The sequence below is a fragment of the Calliphora vicina genome, chromosome 4 (assembly GCF_958450345.1).
Source record: "Calliphora vicina chromosome 4, idCalVici1.1, whole genome shotgun sequence".
NCBI lineage: Eukaryota > Metazoa > Arthropoda > Insecta > Diptera > Calliphoridae > Calliphora > Calliphora vicina.
Window position 1 is genome coordinate 1891262 of NC_088783.1, and position 13780 is coordinate 1905041.

Here is a 13780-nt window from a genome sequence, read left to right on the forward strand (position 1 = left end):
ATGCTAAATGCTATAATTGGAGTAGTAAATACAAGTAGCATATGACTTTTATTAAAAAGATTATTAATAAAAACAAATATTTGTGATTTTAAAAATAATTGGCAGTATGTAATTGTATGACTAAGTGGAGTTTTTTTTTTTTTTTGATGTTTATACAAGATGAAATTGCATCTTGCATCAATAATAAATGCAAATGAATGAATGGATGACTAATTTGTTTCTTAAAATTAAACTGACGTAACTACTTAATATTGTAAATTATGAAACAGTAAAGAACAGGAATATTTACCATTTTGTATTATTTGGCCAATTGTATTCACCAACTGTGTGGGTAGCAATGGAATAACCAAAGTACGATGAGGGATTCGCATTGAATTTCACAATGGGCAGACGATTCTCCAGATTGAACGAAGACGTTGTGAAGATGTGCAGGATTAATAGTATGAGTCCGAGAGAAAAGCTCCCAGAAGTAGTTGGAAGCAATGACATTTTGAAGTGTTAATTGTAGTTGTAAGTTTGAATTTTATTTTTTTATATTCTCAAGAATTCACTGGATATTCATAATTTTTATTTTTTTTTGCTTTATTTTTATCGTTAGTTTATTTTGGGTTTCGTTTTAAAAATGGGGCGCTAAAATTATTTCAACATTTTTGTCGCTGTGTTTTATTTTAGGACCTTGTTATTTAGGCCTTAATTGTAGACCGTATTGTGTGTGTTGAGATTTTTTTGTTGTTTAAAATAACTTTGGCAGAGATATGTGAAAATAAAAAGAACAGAAAACATAAAATAAGCGCAAAAACCGGTCAGTGGTCACGTTGTTGGTTGTTCAGTAAATTTGTATTATTTTTATTTTCTTTCTTTTTTTAATTTAATTTTGTTTTTCTTTTTTGTTTTTGTTTTTGTTATTATTGTTGTTAATTTAATTTCTGATTTTCTCCTCTAATCGTTGTTCTCTCACTCTCGTGTTCACTGAAACGTGCTTATTTTTATTTGTATGAAGAAAAAAATCCAAAGACAACAAAAATATTCGTAGTTTTTGTTTAATGTTGTTTTTGCTGGTGTTGTTATTGTTGTTGCTGTCTGTGGCTCTTTTATTACATGTATTTTTAAGTTATTTCTCAGTGTTTCTTCAAAGGTGTATCTTAAAGATATCAGGGCCGGTCGTTTTGTTTTGTTATTCTTGTAGTTGTTGTTGTTGTTGTTTAGATTTGTTTTATTATTTTATTTAAAATATAAAAATAAAAAAAACTTCACCAAGTTGTTGTTGCTGTTAAAGATGAATAAAAAGAAGCTAAAGTAGACGAAGAATTCCTAGTATGTAGTAGTTTGTAGTAGTTGCTGTCGTTATTGTTTTTATTGTTGGTGTTGCTGTTGTTTTTGTTGGTGTTGCTGTTTGGCATTGACATACACGCTTAAAGCATTTCGTAGTATTTTGCATTTACTTGGAAACGTAACACGAATGAGATCGTTTTAGTAGATGGATGAGTTTTAGCGCATACGAAAATATACTCGTTACTTTTGAACAGATTAAAAATTGTTTGGTTGGTCGGTTGGTTGCATATTCAACGTACCTAACTACAACTTTACTTTGTTTCCATTTACATTCGAGTATCTGAGTTGAGTTATAAACCCAAAATAAAAACACTTAACATTTTCTTTTATTTTTGTAAATAATTTCTTTGTTAAACCGTGGCTAACATTTAACCTTCGTCTAAAATACGTTTAACACCTCACAACAGGTACTCACTCACTCACTCACTCACTTGCTCACTTACTCATACACAAAAACACAGTGGAAAAGCACTGCATTCAATAAATATGTATGTAATTCAAACACTAAGTGCACTTGTGTATCTTGTATCTCGTGGATAGAGAAAATAGGTATTAAAAACCAAATGAGAACAAATACACTTCAAAATTTCTGTTTAATTTGAATACAATTTAAATTGTTTATTAAAATGCAGGTAAATTGTACTAAATTATTATGTTATTTATTAAGTATGTACAACATAAAAAACACAATTTTACGTTTTTCATTCACTTTCACGTGGTCGTTTTTTACACTTCCATTATTAAATATTAATTTATAGTAGAAATAAATTTTAGCGTCATTCTTTATCTCTCCACCAGCAAATACCAGATATAATATTCACGTACTACCTATATAAATATATAACTATGTACCTATACATATATGAAGGTACCTATTCAGATAGTATATAATGGGGACGAGTGGGGAACAAAAGTAGTTCGTTATCTTATTTCACTCTGTGTTATTTTTCAAAAAGGGAGGGCATTTAACACAATTTTGCAGATATATGTATATTTTTTCACACTTTTTTTTAATATTCTTTAAAGAACATAATTTATTCATGCAATCGTAATTAGCACAAATTCTTTTTTCATTTTATTATAATTATGAATTTTTGTTTAATACAAGGCCACAATCGATGAAAATAAAAACAAATAAGCCCGTAACATAATCTGTTATTAATTTTATTTAATAATATCTATATAATTTTATATTAATTCGCTTTCGTTACTTTTAATCTTGTATAATTTTTGTACTATTCGTGCGCGTTTTAATGTTAAACGTTCAAATGCTGAAATGAAACTGAAGTTCATCCATTCATCGTGTTTATTTCGTTTGCTACAACATGTTGTGTGTGGCGGTTGGATGTGGTATGTCAGACTCGGTTTGAATCAAACAACCATGTTTGATGCAAAATATAAGCAGTGACCCCTTATTTTCACATAATCTACATGCATATGTATGTATACTACAGTGCGCGAATATAATTGGAAATATTATCTACAGTGAGTGCAGATAGTAAACTTTACCTCTGTTTAATAACTAAAAAATTTTAGGAATCGTTAGTAAAAATGATTACACCATTTCCAATTGTATTTCAGAAATTTGCATTGGTATTGCTATTAGAATTTTCTGAAATACAAGTGGAAAATTCTGAAATATAATTGGAAATTTCTGAAATTCAATTGGAATTTCTTGATATACAATTAGAAACTTTGAAATTGTATTTCAATTGAAAATGGTGAAGAGTGAAGTTTTGCGATAATTTAAAAACCAAAATAATAAACGATTTTAAAAACCTCTAGCACAAAATCCCACTGCTTGCATACAATTTGCCAAATAACATTTAAAAAGCCCGAAGAACTTAAAGCTAGTAAATTTTTAGGAAAAAATATAAACAACTGTAGCCACAGTAGCCATTTGATCTTTGAAGGGTTAATTAGTATATAGATTTGCTTTAAGAATTTTTTAAATAAAGTATTTTAATATGAAAATTCGTTTGTTTTAAACAATTTTTTTTTTATTTTAATTCAGTTGAAATATACACTGAAAAAAAATATAAAAAAGTTATACAAAATTATATAATGCGGTATTATTAAGTAATATAAGTTAATAAGGTAATATAAGATATTAATATATATATTAATATCTTATTTTAAAGGAAAAGACCTAAGCTTTCTTTTGAGAAAAAAAAATTAATAAAAAAAAGAGTCCATTTTGGAAAAAAAAAGTCAAAAAGGTTTTTGATTTTTCCAAAAAAATGTAAAAAATTGTATGTCTTGAGTTACAAAACATTTTTTTATAGATATCCCACTCGCATCCCACTAAGCGACAAAAAGGGTGTTAAAGGAAAACACATAAGCTTTCTTCTGAGCAAAAAAAAAAAATAAAAAAATGGGTCCATTTTTTTAAAAAAAGTCAACAAAGTTTTTGATTTTGCAAAAAAATTCAAAAATTTTAAATCTTGAGTTACAAAATATTTTTTTTGATAGATATCCCACTCGCATCCCACTAAGGAAAAGACCTAAGCTTTCTTAAAAAAAATAAAAAAAAGGGCCCATTTTGAAAAAAAAAGTCAAAAATATTTTTGATTTAAAAAAAAAAATCAAAAATATTTTATTAAATTTTTTTAATTTTTTTTTTCGAAAGATTGCATAAATAGCTATCTAAACTATTTGGGACACATTTTTCTAATAGGTAATAAGCAGGGAAACCGGAAATATGCTCTAAAAAAAGCATTTTAAGCGCTTTAAATATGCAGTAAAAACTTTTAAATATGCTCTTAAAATTGAAAAAATATGCTCTTAAAAAACAAACTTTTACATAATTTTTAACCAAAAAATATACTTTTATTTAAAAAAATCAATACAATGCATTTTTAAAAAGGTAAAGTAACACAAAATAAACAAAAATAACAAGAACTAAAACAAGTATAACAAAAAATAAATACAACACAAAAACAATAGGAACTTAAGTTATGAAAAGGCCTCGAGAGTTATTTTTTAATGATATTTTATATAAATATGAAGATACTTCTTCAATTAAGGTTATTATTGCAATAAATTACAAAATGTTGACTTAAATTTTCAAATAAAAATCGTTGTCTATTGGATCTGAAAACATTTTTATACGTAGAATATGTTCTTTCGACATCAACTGATGTTATAGGAGCAAATTTAAAAGATAATATTTCTTTAACACTTAATTTTGAAATCTGTTGTGAGGAAAGTCCTTTAAACTGTTTACAAACGCTTTCTATAATTTTGAATCCTTCATTTTTTTCCTATTATTTGTTCAAATTTTATTTTAATATTAGTTTTAACATTACAATTTGGTATTTTATCAATATTTTTAAATGTTTGTTCCACTAAATTATACTGTTCGGTCATTGTAAGCCCAGCAGTTTGAAGTTTTTTAATTAATGTTTAAATAAATCCAAAATTTGACGTTATAAAAATTAAGTTATTTTTTATTGTAGGTGTATTTAAAGCATCTTTAGCAATGTTAATAAACTGAGACTCCTCAGCATTTAAAGCATTGATAACTTCACAAATTTTTTCAAAATTTTTGGCATAATAATTAACAGCTGAAAGCCATGTTCCCGAGTTACAACAGGTTCTAGAGCAGGATACATTTCTTTTAATGTATCAATCCTATTTGGGGCTTTGAAAAATACCTTTTCACATTTAAAATAATCTTGTTTAAGTCTTTGTAGGAGTCCCTTATACGTTCACACGAACGATGAAAACCATGCACATTATTGTAATTCTCTTAATATTAAAGAACGGATAAGTTTGAATTAGAACTAAAATTTGATGTTTAGATGGCGCTATTATTAAAATAGTGCTTATTTTATATTACAAAAAAAACCATCTATTTTTCAATTTTGAATTTTAAACAAAGAAAGTAAAAACCTGTAACACAACGAAAAATAAGTTTTTCGGCAAAATATGCTATTAAACAGTAAAATATGCTCTAAAAACGCAAAAATATGACATAAATATGCTCTTAAAACAAATATATTCAAAAATATGCATTTAAGGGTAAAATATGCAAAAATATGCACTAACAAATCGATGCCAAAATTCTTAAATATTTCTGAAACGTGTAAATATCTTATCCATGTGCCCATTAGACTCACCAGAAAAAACATGCATTTGCATATTTTGGTTTCCCTGGTAATAAGTTATATGGATAAAAAAAAACACCTGTTTGGCCAAAATGTCAAATTTCATCGCGATCGGAAGACATCGATTTCAAAAGTTGGTTCACTTGACGTGAAATGCCCCATATTTATATCATTTATTAAGTAAATTTAAATTTAAACTACTTGTTTTTCTTTGTTGGTAAGTTTCGGGCTCCAGAAATAAATGGATCTGAACTTAAAAAGAGCCTATTTAAATGATCTGTACGCGATATTTTTCGCGTATGTTGCAATCTAAACTGTTTTATATGCTCATTTTTCGCTTTAGCTGTTTCCTCCGATATTTCACCTATTGAGACTAATACATGCTTGATCACTTGGATCCATGGATCAGAATTTTGTGTACCTATGGAGGTAGGTAGTACCAGGCAGACTCTTTAACAAGTTGTCTGGTTGTCTCTACAGCATAGTCTTCAAACTTTTCGGCATCAATTTCAAATCCAGAATTATAGCTTGGAGAATTGTGGCACATCTTTGCAAAATGCCCTTATCGATTCCTGTTATTTTTGATGAAAGATCGACATTTTGAAAAAATATCCGCGCTGTGTTGCCAAAATAGTACAAAACATAGTTCGAGTTTTCATTATTTTTCGTCGGATCACATCGAAAATATACAAAAAAGGGGTAAAAATCTACAATTTTATGTATAAGAAGCTGTGGGCAAATGAGGGCCAAATATCTAAAAGTCTACGTGAAAAAGTAGTTTTTAAAAAACGTGTGTTTTGAAAACATCAAAAAAGTATTCTTCAAGGATTTTTTAATGGGCATATATTTTTGCAGCATTTATTATTTAATTCGGTAGAAAATAAATTAAAATTTTATGTTTTTAGGGTTTTTGGAGACTTCTGTCACAATATCGCTAATAACATTTTAGATAAACTTAAGTTTTCTTTTATGACTATACAATCACAATGCATGTAATATAAACATACCTTCACTTTCAACGGACATAAATATAAAATCTCGCTAAAAAAAAACAACAAGATTTGTTAGATTCATAAAATTTAGAGTGTTGTCAATAAATTTAGTGCGAAAAGCTTAGAAAAAAAACATTAATATTTTTGATTTTTGGCCTATGGGGGAAACCACAGTGCAATGCCTTCTAACTTTTTTTTATATTTTGAGAATTTAGTTAATTATGTTCTGTTTTTATTTATTTTAGTAAAATTATAGGGGTATATTTTTCTGTTACCTAAATTATAATATTTTGAAAAGATTTTAATTAAAATGTAACAGTTATAACAGTTAAGAAATTGGTAAATAATCACCAATTTTAGTTCTTCTCGAATTCCACAGATACTCCAAATAAATCTTTAAACTAATTTTAAAGTACAGTTTTGAAATTGACATAAATACATCAAAATTGTGTGGCCATAACGATTAATTTTAATATAAACACTAATCCGAATTTCTTTAATTTAACCGATAGATACATATTTGTGTTATACATAAAAAAATCCAGCTTTGACCCATAACACCCATATATGTATGTATTTATGTGTAAACAAATTGAATGATCTAATAATATAGATTGTTCTAATTTAATCAAATCAAGCAAAACAATTAACGCTTGTTATATTTTTATTTATGATCATTTAAAAATTGTTTAATAATTTCCCTATTTCAAACATTTAATCGCTGTCAATATAAAACATAAAATTACGTAAAAGCCAATTAATTTTTAAAATATATCGAGAGCTTAGTGGCAACAACAGAAAAAAAACATACTAAAACAACAAAGCAAACAATACATGTCCATCAACAGAGACACTAATAAGTTACAAAACAGTAAATTTGTAAACTGAAAATCCATCGAAAATGTCAAAAACAAGAAATTGAATTATTAAAATGTAGGCGTTTATTTATTAACCGCCAAAACAAAACCCAAAAAATATTAAAATACATACATACACATGTAGCGGTATCTGTGTTGATAAACTGGTACTATACCATGTCGGAATAATTGCATTGAAATACTTGTACCGTAGCGCATGCGCAGACAAACGTACAAGTACTTGTGTTGTGCATTAAATCGCTATCAAACCGTTATACAAAAAACAAGTAAGAGAGCTATATTCGGATCTTATATACCCTTCACCAAATTATACTTTAAAATAACAATTTCAAATATTTAAAATTTAAAAAAAAAAACTTTTATTATTAAAAATTAGTTTTTAATTTAAAATTTGTTTAAACTTATTAGTGACAAACATTTTATGGTTTCTGGGAAAAACATTTTTTTTTAATTTTTAAAAAGAAAATTTTATTTATTTAAAAAAAATAGTTTATTTTTTTTTAAATTTATTACTGAAAAATTGTTTTTAATTTCAAAAAAAATTATTTTTTTTTTTCAAAACTATTTTTTTTTATTAAATATATTAATGACTTAGTAATCCAGATATAGATACAAAATCTGGGTTTTTTCATATCTCAGCCATTTGTGGTCCGATTTCCCGATTTTAAATAGCAACCGAACCGGGTCTATAGATATACATATATATATTAGAGTGACAGCCGATTTTTTTTTTTTAGATTTCAAAGAGTGCCGGGTGGAATATTGTGACACTAGGCCTAAATGTTAAGTGCTGAAAATTTGAGCCAAATCGGGCAACGATTTCTGGACGCGCATCGAGGTCAAAGTTCAGATATATGCAAAATTGTACTGTTAATATGGAATAAATAGGTGAAACTCGTTAGCTTTCTGCATTGTTTTCTAGAAATATGTAGATTTATTTATATTAATGAATATTACATTAAAAAAAAAGTTTTGGAAATTAACCCTATATCTCCTTTGGTTCAAAATGACCCAAAAACTGTATTATCGCCAAAATTAGAGAAAAATGCAAATTTTTCAGTTTTTGAAAAAAATTTGCTACTAAATAAAAACTTTTGCAATTGAATGCATAAGAATCGAAATATGTACGTAATTATCGTTGTAATGAGATATAAATGACAAAATTTGATTAAAAAATGTTAAAGTTATTACAAATTCGCCAGACCATTACCGTGTTTCAGACCACTTGAACAAAAAATTTAGAAAAAAAATTTAGATATTTCGAGAAAAATTAAAATAAAAGCTCATTTTTACTTAAAATATGTCCATATTTACTTGTATATGAGTTTTTGTCTTCGTAGGATACCGTTAACCTATTCGCAGGTATGGCCAAAAAAAATAATTTTTTTTAACGGCTGTTTCAAAACTCTATTTTCAAATTTTTAAAAATTTTGTTAAACAAATTTCAGATTTTTTCGATCATCACATTGGGGTTTATTGAGATCAAAATAGGGAATAAAAATATGAAAAAAATATGTCAATACCTCTTACAGTTTTTCCGTACCTGCGATTTAAATTTTGCGTTTTTCAAGAAAAACAAATTTTTTGCCCATATTTAGGCGAATTAGTCCAATTTCCTTACTGTTATAAATTTTAAGTAAAACCTATTCACTATATTATAGTCCTTGTAATTTTAAATATGTTCTGAAAGTTTTACTAAAATCGGAAAACGATAACCTTTGAATCGTGAAGGTCAAAGGTCAAATTTTTCAATATTTGGAATTTCTAATGAAAAGATAGCGAAATGTTACATATTTTTGGGCCGATTTTCATGAAACTTGAGGAAAATATAACATAAAGTCCAGAATTTAAAATAACAGCACAAAAATGAAATTAACCCTTAGCAGCACTTGGGGTCCAAATTATTCTCAACTTTTAAAATCAAGAAAAACACAACCATTTTGACCCCAAGTCCTCTTAAAGGTTAAAATTCATTTTTGCACTGTTGTTGTAAATGCTAGACCCCAATATATATTTTCCTCAAGTTTCATGAAAATCGGCCCAAAAATATGTAACATTTCGCTATTTTTTCATTAGAAATTCCAAATATTGAAAAATTTGGCATTTGACCTTCACGATTCAAAGGTTATCGTTTTCCGATTTTAGTAAAACTTTCAGAACATATTTAAAATTACAAGGACTATAATATTATGAATAGGTTTTACTTAAAATTTATAACAGTAAGGAAATTGGACTCATTCGCCTAAATATGGACAAAAAATTAGTTTTTCTTGAAAAACGCAAAATTTCAATCGCAGGTACGGAAAAACTGTAAGAGGTATTGACATAATTTTTTCATATTTTTATTCCCTATTTTGATCTCAATAAACCCCAATGTGATGATCGAAAAAAACTGAAATTTGTTTAACAAAATTTTTAAAAATTTGAAAATGGAGTTTTGAAACAGCCGTTAAAAAAAATTATTTTTTTTGGCCATACCTGCGAATAGGTTAACGGTATCCTACGAAGACAAAAACTCATATACAAGTAAATATGGACATATTTTAAGTAAAAATGAGCTTTTATTTTAATTTTTCTCGAAATATCTTCATTTTTTTCCTAAATTGTTTGTTCAAGTGGTCTGAAACACGTTAATGGTCTGGCGAATTTGTAATAACTTTAACATTTTTTAATCAAATTTTGTCATTTATATCTCATTACAACGATAATTACGTGCATATTTCGATTTTTTTGCATTCAATTGCAAAAGTATTTATTTAGTAGCAAATTTTTTTCAAAAACTGAAAAATTTGCATTTTTCTCTAATTTTGGCGATAATACAGTTTTTGGGTCATTTTGAACCAAAGGAGATACAGGGTTAATTTCCAAAACTTTTTTTTAATGTAATATTCATTAATATAAATAAATCTACATATTTCTAGAAAACAATGCAGAAAGTTAACGAGTTTCACCTATTTATTCCATATTAACAGTAAAATTTTGCATATGTCTGAACTTTGACCTCGATGCGCGTCCAGAAATCGTTGCCCGATTTGGCTCAAATTTTCAGCACTTAACATTTAGGCCTAGTGTCACAATATTCCACCCGGCACTCTTCAAAATTTTAACACAATTTTTTTTCCATACAACTGATTGTCACTCTAATATATATATATGTAGATGTATGAATCATGTATGTTAGTTGTTTCGGGGCTACGTATAGTTAATTTCAACATACAGACGGATAGTCTATATCGACTCCGCTATCTATAACAATCCAGAATATATACTTTATGGGGTCGCAAATGAAAAATATAGAAATTTCCCTTGTCACTCATGGTGAAGGGTATAACTAGTAAATATTTAACGAGTTTATTACGAGATGTGACTGTAGTTAAAAGATTTTTAATACATTGGATAAAACCTAAGAAAATTTGGATAAACATGAAAAACAAACTTTCAATGATTCATCTAATTTTTCTAAAATCAAATCGATGTAAAAATATCTCTTGAATACATTTTTTTTTAAATTTTGTTACAATAATTGCTTCAGATGATAAAGCTGGCTAGGCTTGCAAGATAATGAATGAGAAGCATATCAGCCAACTAAATATTATGTAGATATATACAATAAGTAAAATAATTTAAAATAATAAAAAGCAATTATAAATATACATACGTCAAGTTTGAAATTTCATTCTAGGTTCAATATTAAAGAAAATTCAAAAAGTTCCATTTTAAGAACGAAAAAGTACTCCTTAGTTTGGTTTAGTTCTCCTTTGTTGGTATCATAATACCATTGAGTCCCCTATTCTTGATTATTTCTTCACTGAAAGGATATTAGTAAATTTTATTGTTTTAAAATCCATTTAATCCGTTAAAAGAAAAGTTACCAATTTTCCAACAATTTAATAAATTATCACAAAACTGAAAAAATACCGAAACCGATCGGTTTTAAAGTTTTTAAAACCGAAACTCTATATATAAACTTATATTATTATATACGACCATGCTGCATTTTTTAGGACTTTTTTCAGCATTTTTATACCCTTCACCTTCGTGAGAAGGGTATATATAAGTTTGTCATTCGGTTTGTAATTTCTACATTTTTCATTTCCGGCCCTATAAAGTATATATATTCTGGATCCTTATAGATAGCGGAGTCGATTAAGACATGTCCGTCTGTCTGTCTGTCAATCTGTCTGTTGAAATCAATTTTCTGAAGACCCCAGATATCTTCGGGATCCAAATCTCCAATAATTCTGTCAGACATGTTTTCGAGAAGTTTCCTATTTAAAATCAGCAAAATCGGTCCATAAATAACGGAGATATGTGCAAAAAACCGGGACAACCTCGATTTTTGACCTATTTTTGATCTATATCTGGATTACTAAGTCATTAATATAGACAATATGGATATCTAATGATAGATATTTCAAAGTCCATTGCAACGATGTAGATAAGGCTATAGTAAGTTGGACCTACAATGGGTCAAAATCGGGAAAAATATTTTTTAAACCGAATTTTTTTTTACCAAACATTTTTTTTGTCATAAATTTTTTTTCAAAAAAAAAAATTTTAAAAAAATTGGAAAAAAAATGTTTAAAAACAATTAAAAAAAAATTAAATTTTGTTTACCTATAAATATTTAAACAAATTTATTTTAAAGTATAATTTGGTGAAGGGTATATAAGATTCGGTACAGCCGAATATATGTAGCTTTCTTACTTGTTTTACGATAAATTTAGTTCGTTAAACAACAAATCGTATGTCAATCGGAAAAAGCAATATTCTCACCCAGATTTCAAATTAAACATTTTTTAAATTTCGTATATATTTGAACGATAAGAACGCCATTACACTTTCGTTTCTTATGTTTTTATATTTTTCTTAAAGATGTCGCTAGAGAAGAGGTCGGAACTCATAGCCAAAATGATTTGTTCAAAAACGATATGATATTTTTGGTGAATTTAAAATGTATGATATTCTTCGGGATTTATGGGATTCTTTTTGGAGCATTTAAATCTATATTTCCCTATATTATTGACTTTTTCGATTTTTTTTTTGGGTTACCCTAATTTACGTCCATGCAACTTCAAATTAAACACCTACACGATTATATACAAACACATAAGTACTTATGTATGTATGTATAAGCAATGCATATTTATGTATTTGAATACCTGTATTCATACATATTTACATACATTGAAAATGTTTTCATGATGATGTGATGATTTACAAAAACTATAATATTCTAAAGGGAATTAATTTTTACATATAGAAAAAAAAAAAAAACATTTTCCAACATGACAAATGAGGTATGTATGTATGTATGAACATATTAAGTTTTTATAATCAGTTGAAAATAATGAAAATGTTGTTTCCATATGTTGTTGTATACGTACGAGTATTTATTGTTTTCCGATGCGGATGATGCAAATGTTGCCTCATCGTTAATGTTGTCGAGTTCCCCTCATTTGACGCATACTCGTTAAGATAAACAAATACATACAACTAAAAAAATAATAAAAAAATTGCATTTTTAAAAGCGCGGGCGCAGTTGTTCAAACATACAACAACATCAGCCAACGGTCACAGCCACATCCACATCGGAGATGAGTGTGAAGAGATTCCAAAAGAAAAAGAAAACAAAATTCGATGTCATTAACTCATAAACTGGTCTTTTTAATGATGAAAATAATAATTTCCTAAATATGCATTTCAAACACAAACTAAAATCAAAATCAATAAATAAATAAACAAAAAAATAATTGAATGAAACTGGAACTGGAACCACACAACATAAAGTCATACATATTATGTATGTATTTATTTGCTTATTAACAAATGCGTCCAAAATGTTCGTTAATAAAATATGTATTGTATTACTTATTTATGTACATCCATACGTATATCGTACAAACATATAGACAGTCTGTAGAATATTTGAAGCGTTTAAACGTTTTATAGTTAGTTGACGATTTGTGACCAAAGATCACAACATTCATGTAGAATATTCGTACGGAAAGTTTAAATGAAAAGCTTAATGAAAAAATGGAAAATTGTTTATTGACGACTGAAAACTTTTTCGAGGCATTTAAATCAAGTGTACATGTACAACTAACTTGACAAGACATCTCTACTGGCAAGACTCGATCATCATGAGGATATAACATAGTAAATTTCGGTGCTTGCAACATATTCACTCGTTCATTCGTCACTCAACATCGGTCGTCAGTCAGCAGCACAAGCACAAGCGTAATCGTACTCAAATTTAATTTCATTTTTCCAAAATACATAATAATCTAGAAAACTTGTGTGGGAGCTCCACATATCAATGTCTATAAGTTTTGGGTAGATTAAAAGAAAAACAAACCACATGCACCAAAACAGTTTATCCATCCACATTTACATACATATGTATGTATGTATGTATGTATAAGACTGTTTAAAACATGCATGCAGCAATCAGTATGTGTGCAACATC

General features: G+C 27.5%; 1 protein-coding gene across 1 annotated transcript in view; it reads right to left on the reverse strand.

Moving 5' to 3' along the window:
- mew (multiple edematous wings) overlaps positions 1-2582 on the reverse strand; it is an 89129-nt gene extending 86547 nt beyond the window's left edge. The window contains exon 1 of the mRNA XM_065509967.1: positions 290-2582. Coding sequence (XP_065366039.1) covers positions 290-489 — 200 coding nt within the window. The 5' untranslated portion in view covers positions 490-2582. The remainder of the gene's footprint in view (positions 1-289) is intronic.
- Between the last annotated feature and the right edge of the window lie 11198 nt (positions 2583-13780).